The sequence below is a fragment of the Pelmatolapia mariae genome, linkage group LG6 (genome assembly GCF_036321145.2).
Source record: "Pelmatolapia mariae isolate MD_Pm_ZW linkage group LG6, Pm_UMD_F_2, whole genome shotgun sequence".
NCBI lineage: Eukaryota > Metazoa > Chordata > Actinopteri > Cichliformes > Cichlidae > Pelmatolapia > Pelmatolapia mariae.
In genome coordinates, this window is record NC_086232.1 from 30083130 (window position 1) to 30104047 (window position 20918).

The 20918-nt window shown below is 39.6% G+C and overlaps 1 protein-coding gene across 1 annotated transcript in view; it reads left to right on the plus strand.

Annotated features, from left to right (window-relative positions):
• Window positions 1-11569, plus strand: part of LOC134629750 (C-type lectin domain family 4 member M-like) — a 32419-nt gene extending 20850 nt beyond the window's left edge. Inside the window, exons 3-6 of the mRNA XM_065471224.1 lie at window positions 9691-9933; window positions 10905-11041; window positions 11173-11273; window positions 11428-11569. Coding sequence (XP_065327296.1) covers window positions 9691-9933; window positions 10905-11041; window positions 11173-11273; window positions 11428-11569 — 623 coding nt within the window. The remainder of the gene's footprint in view (window positions 1-9690; window positions 9934-10904; window positions 11042-11172; window positions 11274-11427) is intronic.
• The last annotated feature ends 9349 nt before the right edge of the window (window positions 11570-20918 follow it).

Consider the following 20918-nt stretch of genomic DNA (forward strand, 5'->3'; position numbering starts at 1 on the left):
GTCTATATCTATAGAGGTATAGACAGATAGATACTCTTCAGCTCTGCCATCTGCAGCTTGGCCTCCATCTTTTTCTCAGTGTCACCATCTCCAACCAACAAAGCAGGTCTCACTGTTGACCCCAGATAATTAAAGTCACCACACACATGAATTCTATCTTGCTTCTACTGTCTTTCATCCCTCTTCTCTCCAGAGCATGCCACTGCATACCTCACACCTCTCTACTGACCTCCACAGAGGTCTCAGAACAGATACCCAATGCAATCCTACCTTTCACTCCTACTCCACACCTCACCACTTTCATGCAATTCTCATACATGTCCTCCACCACCCTCACATACGTTTTTGCCACTCCTGACTTCTTTATGCAGTAACCACAGTTCCTTTCTTGGCACCCTAAAAAGATCCACAAAGACATTTATTCAGTACTAAACTAATGAGGGCACAGCTCACACTTCATTGCTGTGCTCATAAATTTCTTGCAGTACGCTCACATACATCGCTGCCACGCATGAGTTACAGATTACTCCAGCTCCTCTTTTGTCTCTCAGAACAAGTGAATGTTTTTTCTCTTGCTAAAGATGTGCTGTTATTTAACATGAAGTTTTATTTGATATTTTTTTTAATTAAGACCAATATATTGTTAAATAAGTTAAAGCATTTTAGCACGATACTAAACAACAAATTATATTCAGATTGTAGTCTGAGGGGGCCTGTGATCAGACTATTGATCTGCTGTGCTGTGTTTTTCTTGTATAAACAACTTTGCAATCCAAAAACGTATAATGTTATTTGTTTAGGTAACAATAATTAAACAAATAAACCAACCAATAAATAACTTATTAGTGAAGAAAAGACTTCTGTGCCACTTTTCTAACCTGGAATCTGAGTAATGGCCTATTCCTGACAAGGAGACAATCCTCTGCACTTTAAATAGATGATACATCCTCCTGGCAGCAATTCCAGAGAGCAATGACCACTGCAATGATCGTCACATTCTTCATATATCCATGTTGGGCAGAGTGTAAATACCGAGGCTGAATGCCCTTTGTACAAGCAACATACTGTGTAGAAAAGTCAGTGTAGAGAAATTCAAGCAGTCCGCCTGTCTCACACTAATCAGAGTGCTCCTTACATCACACAGTAATTTGCATTGCTTTCCCCCTACGGCTAAAAAGAATCATGCAGATGTTAAATGGGATAGTTAATCTGTGAGGTTTTGTGACATCGATACGCGATAAGCGGTAGCGATCACATCCAATCACTGATATGTACTTTACATAGGAACTATCACAACTCCCCCCCTCACGATGCTTATATTCTGCTGTGCCGCTGAGGGCAGCAATCATCAAGGACAGAAAGAGAATCTTTTTTTAATTCCTGTAGTGATGTGAAAATGAAGCCATGAACCAGTACTGAACCACTTCATCAATTGTATTGAAAATAGGTTCATTCATTTAAAGCTTTGTTTCAGTGACATCTAGTGGCGAAATAGGAGAGAGCTAAACAATGTCGTCATAATCATGTGCTGAGTGTAATGAAGGTTTGTGTGAATGATACAAATACAACTTAGAAAGATTTAGGCACTTTTGGGCAGATGGGCCGGCCTGAAGGGCCGCTGTGCACCAGCCTTACAAGCACTGACAGCAGCCTATTCGCTCATTTTCATTACTGACATTGGACTGGAATCTCTTAATGCAACTGGTCCCCTCCCATTAACGTTGCTGTGTGCTCATGCAGCTTGTAGAAAAGGTTTAGTAGGGAACAGAGGTGGGAAGTAATGAAGTAGAAATACTTTGTTACTGTACATATGTAGAATTTTCTGGTATATGTAATTTTGGGTTATGATTTGAGTGGAGTTATTATTTTATGTCACTGTGAGCCTTTAAACATCAAAATGATTTTGAACCTCAACAATAACACATGAAATGCAATCCTGCTCGCGTATTAATCACCTGAGGATGTTGCATAAAAAGAGATGAAAGAGGCGATAAAAGAAAAGTGGCATAGTCAGGGTTTAAAGTGGGCTCTTTTTTTCTTTTTTGTTGTTTTTGGGACAACATAATCTGTAAGTTGCGTTTGCAGTACTTCAGCATCTGGCTAGCCCTACTGAAGATTAGCGAGCATAAAGGTAGCAATGATTTTTAAGTGGCAGGTAATGTCAAATGCAATGTTTCTATCAACTCAGCAAACATCAGCAAACACAAAAACTGTTTGTGTGCAGTTTTTGGTAGAGTGTGTTGTTAGCTAAAAGTCCAGCTGCTGCAGTTCAAAGAGAGAACAAAGAAAGAGAGCTAACGTCACTCAGAGATGGAGAAAGATACAAAAGACAGGAGAGGAGAGGAAGAAGAGATTTAAAGGTAAGGCTCGCTCAATCCGATTTGATAAAGTGGAAATTTAAAGCTTACATGTAAGTCGATGTAAAGCAGACTGTGTTATTTAAAGGTTGCATTAAAATAGTAATACTAATAGGAAAAAGAGGTTAGTTTGCTGTAGTGCAGGGGTCTCAAACTCAAATGAGCCGCGGGCCACTTCTGGCATCGTCATCTCATTGGAGGGCCACTTTAGTTTCCAAGTAGTACAAAAAAACCAAAAACACTCACTAATATTTCCTAAAATGTAGTGTTTTGTTTGTTTTATTTAATTCCAAATATTGTGTAACAAGACAAAATTGCAAACATGAACGCAATTTTTTTCTCACTCTTAACTATCTGAAGCCTTTCAGTTTCATTTGTCATATGCAAGTTAGCACAGGGTCAACATTGCAATGAAATGTATTTGACAAGCAGAAGACGGTCACTCAGCAGTAGTGCTGGGCGATATGACGATATATATATATCGTGTGGACGATAGAAAAGTGTCTATCGTGCCATTTGTCTTCTATCGTTTCTAACCCTAATTTTATAAATTATTACATAAAATATATCATTAACCCTTTACAACTGGTCGGAGCAGGAACACTCCGTTTTACCTAACTATTTTTAAATCCCTGTAGAACTGGAACCACGTAAGGTAGCGCAATAATTTTTTTTGCATGTGAAACCGGAGTTGTACTTACATCTAATGCCATTAGCTTGCCCTAGGTCACGGTTTCCTTCCACATATAGCTTTGCAAAAATCGCATAAGAAGCACTTGCAGCAACAATACATAATATTTTAGACTTGCAGCAACAAAAACATAATATTCCAGAAACACGCTTTGCCGATGGTCATAACACTTCCTACGTTGGCATATACGTCAGCGCGAACCATCGCATGTCCGCCATTACCTGCCCAAAACCGGAAGTGACGTCATTTTCGCGAAAGGGCCTTATAAGCCTATGTTGGTGTTTTTAAAAGACATGTTTGACTTTATGCTTTTCTGTATCGTTTCTGGGATGCTTAGAACTCAAATTACACTGTTGGAAATAGTTTATTTTGATGCATTATAATATTTATTTTCATTTTTCCCGTAGTATATAAAAATTTGTGTATCTCAAAAATAAAACTATGAAGACACTCAAAATAAATTTCTCGTGGTTGGAAACTATTTTGTGCAACTTTTTTGTATTTACATTTTTGAGGGATAAGCCTCTTAAATTTTTCTAACTAGAAATATATGTAAAAAAAACAAAAACAATTTTCAATTTTTTGTAGTTTATTGCACTACAATTTTTTGCAATTTATGTAGTTACTATGAACTTAATGCATACATATTATTAAAATTTGGGCTATAACGGTTGTATTGATGTATGGAAACTTGAAATGCTCCCACAAATGGCACTACAGCATGTAAAAACATAAAGATAAGCTCTGGCGGACTTGGTTCTATGGTAGGTCTTAAAAGGTTAAATAGCCTGTGGCAAATATATTAGTGTTGTCTTCTCACTATACATGCTCTTAACTTTATGCAAGAGAAAATAAAGTATAAAAAAATGATATTTTTTGCAAAGAAACTCCATCTTGTGGTTTGCGACCTGGTGCTGCTATACGTGCACCCGGATTTGCGACATACTTTACGGCAGTAGCGGTTTTAGATACGGGCGACACGGGCGGTTGCCCGGGGCGGCATCGTTGTGGGGGGCGGCATCACGGGCATCGGCAAAAAGAAAACCAAAACATGCTTGTACTCATGCTGCCCCGACATCATGCCAGCGCATATTGGGAATGGCATAGGCACCGATCGGTTTTCTATCGCCCATTTGCTGGGAGTAAGGGCGCCCTCCGTTTGCGAGGTGAGCCTGCTATGCTTGCGGCACAGGGAGGAGAGGGCGGGGCGGCGGGGGATTCTCTGGCTGGCTGGAGCAGCATCTAATAACCAACTCGCAAAATAAAACAAAATAAAAACAAACCAACAACACGAAAACACCAGACATTATGATACAAACTTATAATTTGCACCGATGTTTTTTCAAAATTCTATACGCGAAAAGTGAGCTCGAGAGCCCTCGGTGCGTCTGCTCGCTGCTGAAGTCAAAGTAAACTTTATTGTCATCTCCGCTACAGTCCAGTATATAGAGACGAGATGACGAGGCTCCAGTTACAGCAGTGCAAGTAAACAAACAATAAATATTTAAGAGTAAAAAAATAAATATACACTTTAGGACTTGGGGTAAAGGGATCAATAACAATTTAAAATGTATATTTTATATTTTGTTGATTTAAAGTCTCACACACAACCCGTTTTTAAAGTTTAAAAAAAAGAGAAAAGAAGAGGAGTGTAGCGACTTCCACAGTCGCTAGAGGTCGGGGATTGAGCCTGCCTATTTGCCTGACGCGCTGTCAACTGTACGCAATAATGTGAGAGGTGGAATTGCTTGCTTGTTTATTAAAGTGCTTGAAAAGTACTTTAATAAACGTGATCGGCTCGCGATTCAAACTCTTAAAACATCACAGGCTCTAATGCAACAAGGGGAAACTCGTTGTGCTGCGGTCAACAAAAACTACAGCTACCCAGGCCTCCTCTCTGTCAAAATCAAACCAGTGAAAGACAGACTGACAACGCCCTCTTAATGTCACCACTAGCACCCACGTGACTCCCGTTACACATCACCATAGCAACCAAACAAATGAAAACCCAGTGATCATTAAAATTCAATACATTTAATTATGGAAACGAACAAAAGATACAGGTAAGCAGATGTGTCATTGGATAATGGCAGGTCATGTATCCTAAAACATTAAGAATCAGAACACTTTCTTAATCCCTAAGGAAATTATGTGGGTTACAGTTCCTCCAAGAAGAAATGGTAAAAATAGTAACAGTAGCAGACTAAACTCCAAACAATATATACAATAATATAATGTTAATTAGTCAGTGTCAATTGTTGATTTGCCCTGTTCTCATTGTATGACGAATTATGATGTCTGTTTAGTAGCCGTTTGCATACAATGCATACTCTCTCTCTCTTCATGTGTGTGTGTGTGTGTGTGGGGGGGGGGGAGTGTTCGCCCAGGGCGCCAAACAGGCTAGGACCGCCACTGCTTTACGGTAACTCAAAACAAACACTGCACCCTCGGCACTTGCTGTTTACAGACTGCGTACTTTCTAGATGACCACAGGTCAGGTGGTATATCGTGATATATATCGTTATCATGATATAAAATAATTCATATCGTGATAAATATTTTTTCCATATCGCCCAGCACTACTCAGCAGTATAGTACAGTAGTTTCATTAAACTACCAAATAAACAGCTCTTTCTGGCCAGACACGTGGCAGCACATTTGCTACAATTGTGTTTGTATTTAACAAAATAAAAATGCAGGCATAAGCGTACACATTAGTTTTTGACTGCAAGTGAAAATTGTTTTCTTTCCAAATAAATCTCTCACTGAACTAACACTGCCAATCCCTCAACATGTTTGCACTCTCTTGTTACCTCGGCCAGGTCCGCGGTTCTGAACCGTGGTAAGGAGACCTCTGGCTAATACTGTGGGTTCCGTGTCGGGCTCGTAGCCGGGAACTAGCTTTGCTGTCTGGGTCAACCTTGCTAGCGAGAGACAGAAAGAGGCGTTGAAAGGCTGCTCCAGCAGAACTTTATTGTTTCGGAGGAAAACACGAACACGGTGTACAGTCGAGTCTTAATAGCTTACTTACAACTGGGCTCGTCAGGCACTCTTCTTGGCTGCAGTGGTTATTATTATATTTACATGCTTCCAGCTCCCGTTTCTGCTCGGTGACAGCTCGTGCTTATCTCCTTTTTCTCCCTCCCTCACGCTCACACACACACAGCGGGAGGGGCGGTCCCACGTTCTCCCTGCTGCAAGGACTACACCGCCCACGAGGCTACAGTCTTAAAGGGCCATGTCTGTAACACTCTGCCGTCGTATTAAATCATTTTTCGTATAATAGTTTTTTAAAAATATTTCTTCACATCAATATGCGGGCCGCAAGTAGAGGTGACGTGGGCCGCAAATGGGCCGCGGGCCGCGAGTTTGAGACCCCTGATTTAAAGTCTTTGTTATTGGTCCACAGTGACTGTGGTGTTACATGAAGGGTAGCAGAGATTAATATGAATGTTAGCTGATAATGTTTAGCGTCAGTTTTGGCTGGCAGTCATAGGTCACTTTCAATAAAATGGCACGAGGCTGGAGTAAAATACATCCATCAAATGGAAGACTTTATTAAAGAGAATACATGTTGACACACCAACACACAGAGAGAATCCACCCCCTCAAAAGCAGCTGTCTGCCTTTTATACTCTACCATTCTGGTGAGCATATGGAAAACATAAACCTCCCCATGAGAAAACATCAACCACAATACACCACATGATAGACATATTCCAATGTGTTACAAGTCCTATAAATAATTCAATAACATATAAACTTCAATCACTTCTATATAAATTAAAACGCCTTAACCACACTCCCCTAGCCTGGCACATTGGTTTGCTCCAGGACTAAACTGCTTTTACTCTTTTGCTCCACATCCTGCAAAAGAAGCCACTGGGAAAGGTGAGTACTGTTACCACTACAATAATCTATCTAGGATACTGCACGTGAGAAAAAAATGGTAAAATTTCCAAATTTTGAAATCTGACGGGGTCTGAGGGAAGGACAGATTTGATACTCTGAAATAAATGTAATTCATGGCAAAATGGTATCAAATAAATTTTTGAGTGTCAGGAGAATCTGAAAACGTATTGTCAAAGGGCTTATGTCTCTACATTGCATCGTTTGTGATTCGAACACCTGTCCGGGTAGAGACTTCCAGCTCTGATTTTGAGTGAAATTTGTTAGCTAGAGTCGTACACTCTTGATTGCATTGCAACCATAGCAATGCATGTATTTTCTAAAGTATAAAAGTTAGAAAGAGCAGAATACTGAGCAAGAAACAGCAGAATGGCAGAATGGTTAAAATAGCACAAAATTTGCAGAAGTAGTAATAGACCAAAACATGTACATAAGCAACTTGAAGAAAAGCGGAAGAATGCAAATGGACAGAAACAGAACACAATCGTGTGAATTGTTTACAGTAATCACACAATTAATTATCAGCTGGGAGACTATAACACAAGGGAGACACAGTAAGATAGAGATCACAACATGACACAATGACAAAACTATAACAAATGCTTTTTTGTTTTGTCTATGAATAACACCATGTTGTGACAAAATTCACAATTGTTTTGAGATGATGAGCAGGCATTTCAGTACAAAGACAAAGCAACAGAACAAGACTGTGATATCTCATAAAGATTGCATTACAGTAAAGTCTTATTGCATGCTCAATCATCCAGGTAAGGAAATCCCCAAGAGTTGATTCTGTTCATCTGGATGTAGCCTTGTAAGTGGGAGAAATGTTTCTTCACTCATCCAAGTGACTTCTTTAGTCTTAGCTGATTGCGGGTTTCCCAAGGGTCATAAACAGTATATTTGCATAATGTCTGAAACTAGCACCACTGGCAAACAACGGGCTGTGAAGTCAGTTTATTGATCATTAATATGCAAATTGAACATTGATGAACAACCACTGATCAAAGACCATTGTGCCAAAAATTGGTCCACCCCAAGGATTAGAGCATTCTTTCAATGATATGGGTGCACACATTCTGGACAGGGAGGAACGCTGGTTGAGCGTGAATCAAAAGTGAAAAGGGAAAGACCATCTCTAAATCTAGGAGGGAGGCTGAGGGTACACCTCTTACCATCTCTTACCGTTTTACAATGCTCTAATTGAACCCTTTTCCCAACTCTTTGCATCCCATGTTCCATGGAAAGTATTCACTTTATAAACATATTCTAATATATAATGTTTTAAGATTAACATGCAGTGGCCTTCTCTCCTGTTTCTATTCATACTCATAATACATGATATATATTAAATTCTTTCAAGTGGAAAAAGTGCTGCAGCTAGTACTGTGTGCATATTCAAATATAAAGACAAATGCATTAATAACCCCAAACACAGCCCTGAGGAGTGCCATCAGATCTCAGTTTCCTGTTAAAAAGAGAACTGCTTGTGTCAGTATATTTTCACGCAGTTCAGAGCTACTACACACAACTTCAGAGACACTCGCAAAACATTGATCACCTCAGAGACTTAATGACCCAACAGAACCTCCAAAACAGATAAAATCATGGATGAAGTCTATGAGAATGCAGAGGAAGTATTAGGTTGTCGCAGAAAGCCTAAAAGGGAGCATCAAACTGTGGAAGACATTTATATGAATCAAGAAGGGATTCAAACTGTACAACGTAAAACAACTGGACCTTCACCCCCAGGTAAAAACCACAAACCTATCTATAGATATTGCAATTACGTGTTGCTAAAGTTTTGTGCACAAACAAAACTAAAAATAAAACAGAATTCTATACAAACTGTCTGAAGAAAAAAGACTTAATTCAGGAAAAAGACCCATTCTCAGATGCAATAAGTCTCTCATACTACTTTTTAGACAAAAATAGCAATTGGTGTTACAATAAAATGTATAAGGATATAAACATTTTTTATGATTCGACATATAACAAATATTTACTTCTACCTGTACGTCCTGAAGCAGAAGAGTACCTGCAGAGCTGCTGTGATTCTTCAGGGTCTGCTGTGTCTTTTCCTCCTGATTGGACTCATAACTGTGGTTTTTCTTTGTGAGTACAACATGAATGTAAAGCATGCTAAAATCCTCACAGGTGATATATTTATTTTATGATGATGTGTCCAACAGTCACCCAAGGCAAATCTCAGTGGGAAATGGAGACAGTGATACTACACAAGCTTTACGATAATGTGACCAGTGAGAGAAACCAGTTACAGACCAGTTACAACAATCTGGTTAAAGAGAGAGACCAGCTCCAGAAAAGATTTGAAGACATGACCACAAACAGAGACGATCTTCAGAGAAAGCTTCAATGTAATTATATCTTAATGCTTGATGGCCGATTTATCTCTAACAACATTTTTGGCTCTTTAACACTTTAACAAATGTAGCTTTTTAAAAAGCATGGTGAGGAAGGAATCCTGGGTTTGTGTGGTGTGTGTGAAGTCTTCATGTTCTCCCTATGTTTGCATGGTTTCGTTCACTCTCTAGTGGGTTATGATAATTGGTGAATTCAAAATTCCCCATAGGTGTGAATGTAGTTGAAAATGGTTGTCTGTCTCTCTGTTACCCCTGCATCAGACTGCCAATCTGCCCCTGTAGCTATTCCAACCCCCCCCCCCCCCACTGTACACTCTGTACACACATGACTGTGTTAGTTCCCACCCAGACAACGCAGTCATTAAGTTTGTAGATGATACCACCGTGGTGGGGCTCATCTCAGGGGGAGATGAGACGGCGTACAGAGCTGAAGTTCAGAGGCTGTCAGATTGGCGTGTAGATAACAACCTGGACCTCAATACCACCAAGACAAAAGAACTGGTAGTTAACTTCAGGAGGAGGAAGTCCGAGCTGCAGCCTGTCAGCATCAACGGGGAGTGCGTGGAAAGGGTCTCCAGTTTCAAGTTTCTGGGTGTGCACATAGACACAGACCTCCAATGGAGCTCTAACACCTCTGCGGTTTTAAGGAAGGCCCAACAGCGTCTCCACTTTCTTAGAATCCTCAGAAAAATGGACCAGAAGAAGGAGCTGCTGACCGTCTTCTACCGCTGCTCTATTGAAGTGTGCTGACATATTGCATCGGTGTATGGTTCTCCAGCTGCACCACAGCACACAGAAAGGCACTCCAGAGGGTCATTAATATGGCCCAAAAAATCATTGGACATCCTCTTCCCTCCCTAAAGGACCTGTACAGCACTGTCTGGCAGGAGGTTCAGGCTGCTGAAGTCCCGAACAAATAGACTCAAGGACAGCTTTTACAACAGGGCAATAGCCCTAATCAATGCAAATAGCTGACCTGATTGGCTACCTCCCTGGACTATTTTGGGGGGGGGAGGTAACAATGTTTAAAACAATAACAATAATAGTATTTATATTTATAACAAGGTGCAATAATAATTAATGTGCTATAACAACAGTGTGCAATACACATACACTTATTCTTCTTTTTTATTACTAAGTTAATATACTGTGTTGTGTTGTTTGAATTGCGTTGCGATGTGTTGTATCATGTCGTGTTGTGTTATATGTAGTGCCGACGTTTGACAGTTTTCCAATTTCATTGTACTACTCTACTATGTATGACTGTGCAATGACAATAAAGAGTTATCTTATCTTATCTTATCTTATCTTATCTTCCTCTGAGGCCACACAAAATTGTCAAATGTTTAACATATACAACTTTTAAGCACATACAGTTTCAGGGAATTTAGATTAGGATTTTACATAAGACTGGATAAATTGTGCACATGCATGTATGTATGCATGTATCCACTGATTGCTTCTCCCAGTTATGAGCCGCCTTTAAAGGCTCGTTACTGGGATTCTATGTATGCTACCTATCACAAAGCAATCACAAATTCTTATTCTGTTTTTCTTAAACAGATTGCAGAGAAAATTGGGTGGCCTTCAGTGATAGTTTGTACCAAGTTTCTGCAGAGAAGAAATCCTGGGAAGAAAGCAGACAAGACTGTCGCCAAAAAGGTTCAGACCTGATGATTATCAACAGCCGAGAGGAACAGGTGTGTGTGTGCAAACATAATACAGATGTGTGTAAAACAACGACTAAAACAGAATATGAAAACAGAGGATACACTGATGCATCACTTTAAGTTCTGCATGTTTACATTTCATTTCTCTCTTTCTGAAAAAGAACTTTGTGAACCAGTTCAAGAAGCTTTTGTGGATTGGACTGACTGACTCAGAGACAGAGGGAACATGGAAATGGGTGGATGGGACTCAAATGAACAAAAGGTTGAAATAAAAATCTAATTCCTCTCCTGTCTATAAAGTCTTCCTATGTCATTAAGTACATTAACTAAATTAATTTGGTTAATATCTTGTTACTAAAAACAAAAGACTGACTGAAATGTTGAGTTTAACTTTTACATTTTAATCTGCATTTCAGCTACTGGAATCGTGGTGAACCAAATGGTGGCAGAAATGAAAATTGTGGACACATAGATACTTACAACTCAGAAAACAGCTGGAATGATGCAACTTGTTCCATTTTACACTTCTGGATATGCGAGAAGAGAGATTCTCCATAACTTGAAATCCAGGCCTAATAAATAATGCAGAACACAGAGCCAAGAGATGAACTCCTGAAATGCAGCTGGAGAGAAAGCAGTGGACACTTACAGCGGGTAAAATAAGTCACCAGTTTTCTGAGTAAACATATTTCTAAAGGTACTATTGACATAAAATTCTCACCATATCTCAGTAAAAACCCATCAAATCCATAACTTAAGTCATGTGTTATTTTTTTTTTAAATTTATGACTTTTGCAGTTTACAATGCTAGGTACAGGCACTAGTTAATACAATTTGCAGTCTTTGGCTGATATGGTCCACTCCACACCAAACTGCACCAAAAAACACACCTTACTTCCAGCTGCAATAAAATACTTTTCTGGGGCTGAAATATATGCATCTCACCATTATTTGAGACCCCGAACTTCGTAGATATACATAGGATAATCTGAGATGGACAGAACAAAAACATTTCAGGAAAAAAGGTACATCTTTCCAAAAATGTGCTCAACCTTGAGGGCTAAATTGTAACATTCCGGACATTATATTATATTTTATATTTGGAGCGTTGACGAGAGGTTAATGGATAGGTCAGTGAGGACCGTTAAGTGATCTTAAATGGTAGATTCTTCTTACTAATGAAGATGTTTTGATGTCCACCTTTCACTGTTACGTCTAAAACGTTGTGCCCTCTCTGCACCTCAATGATCTGTCAAAGTCAGAACACTCGGTTGATTATCTTTTCATCATTTTTTCCTGATTACCCATGACCATACCTTCATGAATATGATGAAATTATTTTGATGAACAGCAGTTCAAGAGGTGACTCATTTGTAACATAATTGTGCAGTTCAGCGCGGAGTGACCCACACCCCAACATTGAGACCGGATAAGTAAAAAAAATATATAAGAAAAACAAACAAAAGAAGAAGAATGAATGATCAGGAGTGACCAGTTACCGAAGTAATGATTTTAAAATTTGAGAATTAAATTCGGCTTATGTATATTAGTGTATTGGACCCACTTTTCCCAGCATGACAAAAACTAACTTTCTCTGTTATTCACATATGCTGTTAACTCTTCCATCCTATAAATCTCAAGTGTTATTTCCCACCACAATGATAAAGTTGGTACATCTTGTAGTAACCATTTCTTTATTATACATTTTTACTTGCAACTAGCAAGGCACTTAGTAAACATTTACCCTGTTTAGACCATTCCTGTGGCATACATCCAAAATAAATTGTTTTTATTCCAAAAGGGAATGTACAGTTGAAAATTTCTTTATGAATGTTCAGAACATACTGGAAAGACAAAGGGCAGTCCCACATTATGTGAGCGTGGTGTGCTCGTCGGTGTCCACATTTTCTCCAGCATACAGGGGGATTCCCATCATGATGACTGTCTCTCTCTCTATATAGCACTTTTTAAGACAAGAAGTTATTAAAAAGTGCTTCACATGGACATGTAAAAGCATATCAAACAAAACTACATATTATACATGAACATTACCCAAATGCCTGTCTAAATAGATGTGTTTTAAGCTGTTTTTTAAAAGAAGCCACAGAAGCGATGGTGCGTAGAGGGGGAGGTACACTTTTCCACAGTATTGGAGCTAGGTTTGAAAAGCACGATCCCCTTTGTTTTCAAATGGGTCCGTGAAATTTGGGGTGGGTTTTGATTATTGATTTTCCGATTAAAATTGATTCTAGCTTGAATAACATGATATCGGTTCATTAAAAATCCTGAATCGATTTTTAAATCTAAATTTATTTTACCTGAAACACCAGAATCTCAGGTTAAACCTCACAAAATATCGACAACCACCAAACAGCTTAAACAGTAAATGAGAGCAGGTATACGGACTCTGCACAAAGAGGTAAACACAAAGCACAGACCCGACGCATCAGAATCAGTGAGCTGACGGCACTTACATGTACACGCCGCCGGGGCTGAAAGCCGACAGCTCTGATTCTGAAAGCTCACTAATTAAAGCTCACTGATTAAAGCTCACTAATTAAAGCTCACTGATTAAAGCTCACTGATTAAAGCTCACTGATGCGTCGGCGGGTCCACGCTCTGTGTTTACATCTTTTTTTTGCGCTAGATTCTGAAGTTTCATTACTCTCCAACCAAAATTGATTGAACCAGCAGCAAAAGAAGATCCAAACTAAGCTTCGCATTTTGCTTCACATAAACATCATCATGGATTCCCTCGTACTTTTGCTGTTTTGCTTCCACCATGATAAAATGACACTTCATACATAGCTCTCTCTTTTTTTTTTAATTTAACTGACTTCTGACAAGAAAGCCTAATTTCTGCTGTTCAATAATGAAGAAATGTAAACTTATTATGCAAAATTGCAAAATGTTTAGCTGTGTCTCTAAACCTCTGTAACTTTGCTCTGCTTCACTTCAGCAGCATCAGGTAATGTTTATGTTGATTCATAGTTTTCTTGCGGTCAATGACCACAAGGTTGAAATAAAAATAAAATTCCTCTCCTGTCCATAAAGTCTTCTTATGTCATTAATGTTTATGTTGATTCATGGTTTTCTTGAGCTTTTGTTCTTCCGCAGAATATTTTTAAGGTGGTTATCTGCTATTAAAAGCCAGGCCAGGAAAATCACCTTCATGTTTTTCTGTGTTTTATGCTCAGTTACTTTGACACAAAGGCATCTGCTGTGATGCTTACACCTTTGATAAAGTCTCACAAGTGTCAGCTGTCTTTTTATAGATATGTACTGACAAATGATCAGAATTATAATATTTCTGAGTGTCTGAGGCAAAATTACCCCAAATCGAATCGGGACCTTGTCGATCGGAATCAAATCGCTTCTAGAAATCAGTGACGATACCCAGCCCTATGAATTGTCATAAGACGTCTACCAGTGGATCTAAGCATCTGCCTTGGAGAGCAGGATTGAAGAAACTCAGTTATATACGTGGGAGCCACAGAACCTTCAGGATTTGAAGACTTTTTGTGTCAGTGTGCCGAAGCAGACTGTATGAATTTGTGAAGAGTGGACCCAAAATGTGACACAAAGGAACGTGGAACCCAAACTTGAGTATTAACAAAAAGCGAGCCGTTTAATGTGGCTGATGAAGAAATAAAAAGTAATACATAAGGCAAACAAAGACAAGAATGAACAAAACTTAAACTGGAGAAACTAAAGATAAACATAACAAAACAAAAACATGAATCTTGACGTGGATACAAAGATAGCTGGAACATGGAACATGGAAACGGGGCGCAAAAGACAACAGACGACCTGACACTGAACAAAGGAGGATAGAGGACCTAAGTACAAAGAGATAATGGCTGTATCCCAATTCAGGGTCTGCAGCCTTAAAGTACGCAGCCTTAACGGTCCACAAGGGCCACGTACTCAAAGGCCGGAAGTGCGAGGCTTGTAGGCTTCTGAAATGGAATGGTCTAGCCTCTGTCTCACTGCCCAGGTTGCCTAGTAACCATGATACTATTCGCTGGAAAAGTTTCATACAGCATTGTTTGACAGAAATGAAGGAGAAAATATTTTGTTCATTTGTTTGTTTTTACATGAGCTGTGTGTGATAAGTATCTGAGGCTGAGACCACGGGACTGTAAAAACATGATTGTTGGGCTTCATTTCTGTACTGAACAGTCATTTTAAGATTAGCTACTAAATAACAATTAGCTAATGTTGTTCATAAGACTAAAGTCATCTTACTTTGGTAATGTAAAAATAATACGGCCAATATTAAAGTTATTATTATATTAATTATGCTTTATTACAACAGTGAGCTTGAACTGTATCAAATACTGAGCTTCACCTCATCCTTACAGAATATGATGTAACACTATCCGGTCTTTAAGTGATGACGTGACGAATCCTGCTTCCGGGCCTAGAGTAGTCTGCGTGTAATATGGCTTTTGTGTTAACATGTTTAATGTTTTGTATTTTCTTCTATTTAATCTCAAAAAGATCCTAAAACAGTCAGTGATCACTGTTGACCTCCCTCAGCTTTTATTACCGCTAATTATTTATTTAAGCTCAGTTTTTAAAACCTTACGATGTAACTACAGCCCAGCCCATGCAGCAGTATATGAATGACTAACCTCGGATGGATGGATTATCTCAGTTGTTCTCCTGACTGAAGTTTGGTCCATTTACAGCATCCTGCCATGCGATTACATTTGTTCCTGACCACCGAGAATCCTCACGTTAACTTTTATCGAGTGGAAAAAGGTTAGCGTGTTTATATTACGTTAGGGTTGCCAACCGTCCCTTAAAAAACGGAATCGTCCCGTATTTAGAAACAAAAGTACACGTCCCGTATTGAGCTAGTAAGGGACGCACTTTGTCCCGTAATACAGTGAGAATCAAAAGTAATCTATAACTTTTAATGGAATTAACGCTTTGTTTGAAAACATAATTCCCAGCCCCTCTCCTGCTTTGTGACCAATGAGCTGACAGCACACTTATGACAATTCGAGTATGACAATTCAGATTACCGCTTATCTCATTGGTCGAGGAAAGGTCGCTTACGCAGAAAATACCAGAAGACAACAGATGACCACAACAAGAAGCATGGCGAACAGGGAAACAAACGCCGACACTGCGGTGCAAGTCTCGGACGACAGTACACCTAAAGCTGGGCATACACTGTGCGATTTTCAAACTGCACGATTGACTCGCAGGGGTTATAAGTTCGTAGGTCACGATGCAGGGTCTCACACTATACGGCCCGATGCTCTGATGCGACCTTAGTGCTCACACTGTGCCTCCATAAAATGAAGGTTATAACAGAAAATCTGTCGCTCACTCTCCCTCTCTCTCTTTCACTCACACAGACACGCACACCACCACCATCAACTTTGCTAAATTGCTAATGAAAAACATTGATCAAGCAGCTGTGATTGAGCAGCAATGTAAATCCAACTATTTTCACGGTTGTAGTGGTCATGATAATTTTGTGAGGCCACATCAAAAAGGCTCGGATGAGCTTTCCAAAGTTCTACATGTTGTGCCTCCATCGCTTGTGTCCAGATCACACGCTGCACTGCCGCGCTGCTCCGTCTTTTTCACCAACGTTTACGTGTTTGCGCGTGAGCAGTGTGAGCGGCTGCGGTGACACCCTCACGACCAAGCGATTGATGATCGGGAGCTGGTCGAGGTGTTAATCGCTTCTCGTTACCCCACGTATACTACACGATGCACGATTGTCAGGAGTTTTCCTGTAATTCAACTCAGATTGGAATAAATGACACTCAGACAGGTTTTATAAATTAACGTGCACGGGAGAGAACTGGACAGGCGCTGTTCCTTCGCTTGACCTCAGTTGCTCTCGTCCGCTCTCCCGTAACACTGCTCTTTTATTGTGGTTACATGAATATGCATAGGTTCATTAACATATGACATCTTATAGGTATACATGTGAACAAAGAATACCTTGTGTGTGTGTGTGTGTGTGTGTGTGTGCTCATAAAATGACTTCCTAACCCTGCTGGCCTGGAAGTCCAGCAGTTCATCTAAACAAAATGCACTTAGAGTAGAACAGACATAGATACGTTTATCCTACCATAAAACAATAAGACAAGGTACGACCTCTCCCATGCTCCCAGGATGTGGGTGTGAAAGCCAGAGTGCTCTGGAATGCACACAAGCTTCCTAGGATGAGACATCCTTTCAGGATACTATCAACTACATACTTCTAAACACAAATGATTACATGCAGCATTCTACCATAAGTAAACCTATATAATTAAAAGGTAATACTGACATTATATTTAACATTCTATTAACATTCCCTCCTGTTGTCAGTTTAACTTTTAAATGAGATATCATTATGTAACATCTTGTTGTACATTTCTGTCACTTCCTCATTAATCACACAAAATCTTCACGTTCCAACAGGTCAGAGTCATTATCATCATTTGTCACAACTATGTATGTAGTAACACTGGAAAATATTATACGGTTAAGCATGAGTTTTAGACATGGCAGGATACATGTTACAAAGTCACAAAATAAAAGTAAAAAAATAGTCCAACTCCAATAAGTAGTCTTTCTAGCACCTGGCTTCAACCTTAAGTATTGTGTTTTTGGCAGGTCATAGATGTTCTCACATATTCTTTTGCTGAAGTTTCAAAATTAAAATTAAAAAAATAAAAAAATAAAATTAAAAAATAAAGTGTAAAATTGTTGATTTATTATAGAGATCATCTTCCCTCCTGTCGAGACATGATTTAAAGCATGGCTCACTAGAGTGGCTGTTTTGTGTAATGATTTGGGAAGAATGGGAATTCCTGCTATTTCATATGTCATCAGTGTCTAATAATGCTCCGTGTTTTAGCCATTGCGTTTGTTCTTTTAATTGTGCTGCTTCTTGTTCATCCTTCTAATGTGTGGTCCGCCACATATTTCTGCAGAACAGTTAAGTTCTGCAGTGCCGCATATATGTCTCTTCCAGTTGTTCCCATCACTGTCCATAGGATCAGAGTCCAAATGTATGTAGAATAAACATTCAAACATACCAGTTGAGTTTGTTGTTTGTCAACATGGGTCTCAGCTATCTTGAAAACTGCAGACCTCGCTCGAGTTTTACGGCCTCTGCCAACCCCCATCACCTCACTTCAGGCCTCCTTGTCCCGTGGGGGATATTTATGACTCCTCCATTGTCCATTCTCTGCAGGAAAAACTCTGTGGAAAGGATGCTGGATCCAGTTATCTTACTGCTGTTGTGATCCCAGCAGTCTTCAGTGTGCCATCGTATGCACAGTATAGTGACACAGCATTAGGTGATGTTCATAGGAAACTGCTGTCATCACCACCATCGCTTCTGGTTCCGTGCTGTTCACAGAATCATGATGCCATCCTCGAAATCTGCCTGCGCTGTCGATTGGAGCTTGGCACGCTCCCCTCATCCTTCAGGTGCCCGTCTGTCGTCCACAATCTCCTCTGTTGGTCTCTGGAAAGACCCCCTTGGCACAGCTCTCATTCCAACGCAGCTTCGTGGTCCTTGCTGTGGCTCCAAAGTCTGATCTCATGATGGGCCCCAAACAGCTCGACCTTTGACCTCAACCACTGCCTTGGCTGTCAGCTATGCCTGGAATGGGTTCGCTTCTCACTGGGCCTCAGAAGATTTCTCAAGAGATTCCTTTCAGCAAGACTGCTGCACCTGTATTTCCTTGCTAGGAGGAAAAACTTCTATCTGGAAAGCATGTCAATCATCATCGAACCACATTCTTTAGTTCAGTGAGCTCCATCTATGGACCATCAAAGCCTCATCTGAACATGGATGCACCACTTTGCATAGGTTTAATACCTGTAAATAAACTGTTAATCACACAAAAATCACTGCAAAAATCATAAAAACATAGTTTAGAAAACATAAAAAGATAGTTTCATGTAACTCTGTAATTCTGGACCCCTCCTCTTGACGCATGGACACTCCCATGAGTCAACTCATCAAACCTAGATTCCTGTCTGAAATAAAAAGTTAGCGAGATCATGTCCCAGGCAACATCAGGGTGTCTCCCCCTCTGGAGCAGCACCACCCCGGACCTATAACCCTGCAATAAAAGATGTTAGTGTGTTTTGCATATTAGGTTTGCTTAAAACCCCGCTCCGCCAGGAGCCTGCATACACACCATCATGGCCTGGAAAACAAGATCTAGAAGTAAAATCAACCTTCACACTTATAAACAATTGTATAATACGAGTATGAAAACATTCAGCATCAACAGGACAAGTATCATGTGCAGGTTTTCTCAAATCAGTAAACTGCAATTATTGGCATAATTCGCCTCAGACATGGATCATCCCATGTACTCAGTTAACATTAATGTAATCGGTGACTTCCCTTAAGCAAAGTCACTCCACTTAGCTATCACTAGGAGCTCAGTAGTGGCCAGCTAATGAGCCCCATATTAAACTATTCCATAAACACTGTATCTCTCATTTGCTTTCTCATGTTACTTGTCCGTCTCTGCTGAATCCTCTACATGCAAACTTAGAAAAACAAACATTTAGCAACACACATGGACAATCCTGGAGGTCAGGCACAAATTGACAGGGTCCAGAGGTGCTGTAAAAAGACCATAAAATTAGCCAACCATAACTGTGGACACAAGTGACACTAGTTTCAACACAGGAAATGTTTCACATGTTATTCACATCGTCAAAATAACCTTCACATTTCCCCAACAACACAGTGTAACTGCATCACCAACTCATAACCTGTAAACACAGTTTTCTTCACACATGAACCCAGAAATCCTGTCGTAGAAAAACATCAACCAGCTATCCTGGTATAAATCACATGATCAAATGACATGAAGAACTGTAATGCTGTAGAAATGTTAACGCTGCGCAGGTGTATACACACTTTCTCACAGTTACCTCTGTGAGCAACACAAGGTAGTGAATAACACCCTTGGTAGATGCAAACACAGAAAGTGGCATTTAAAAGGCTAAATCGTCATGCAACCTCGGATGGTGCTATCATCTTCCTGCTCCTTGTAAGAAGAAACACACATATTTATCTGCACCTTTGTCAGGTGGGGGTTAACTTTGCACAGTCGTGTTACATCAGTAAAATTGTGTCAGCTTTTGTCAATCAGTCAGTTTTATTTCTCTTACTCATTTGTCATTCACTCATTCATGCATTCATTCATTCTTTGCTAAAAGTGGAACCCATCAACGCATTCAGTTTCCACACTCAGCAAAATGACGTCATTTTAAAAAGAAAAAGAAAGAAGAAAATTTCAAAAGAAGAATTTAGGCTGGATTATCTCGCTGAATCCTTTTTAACAGGGACTTTCATTCAAATTATCCCAGATAAGTGACTTTCTCCTGAGCCCATTTCAATATTTTGGAGAAAGTCAACGGTTTGCAACGGTTTTCTCGACATGTCGTTTAGCGCTTTTGTTCCAATCATGCAGATCTGCTCAAACAGAGATTATCAAACAAAACTTTCAGTGCACTGTGAAAGTATCAAAATAAAAAGGCCTTGTTAAATCATGACACACACTCCTCATCTCAGGAGGGTAAATCATACCATTAGCATGATTTATCAAACCATCATACTAATTGGCAGGCTCAACTTCACAACAAAAGAAAAATCATCAGCTAGATAAACACCAAACCAACCATCAGCCGCACGACACACAACATGAGCCTAATGTCTTATTAGCTATGAATTTAATCTGTACTTTTTTACTCATTTAGGCCAAAGATCTCATTTAGTTTTCCTTTTTTCCCCGTCATCATAAAACATGTGACATGTCATCAGATATTTCACAAAAGAAGTTCGTTCTTATGTATTCAGAGTTGTGTATCTGGGTGCAGGATTCACTCACACATCACAACAGGAAACTCAGTGTTT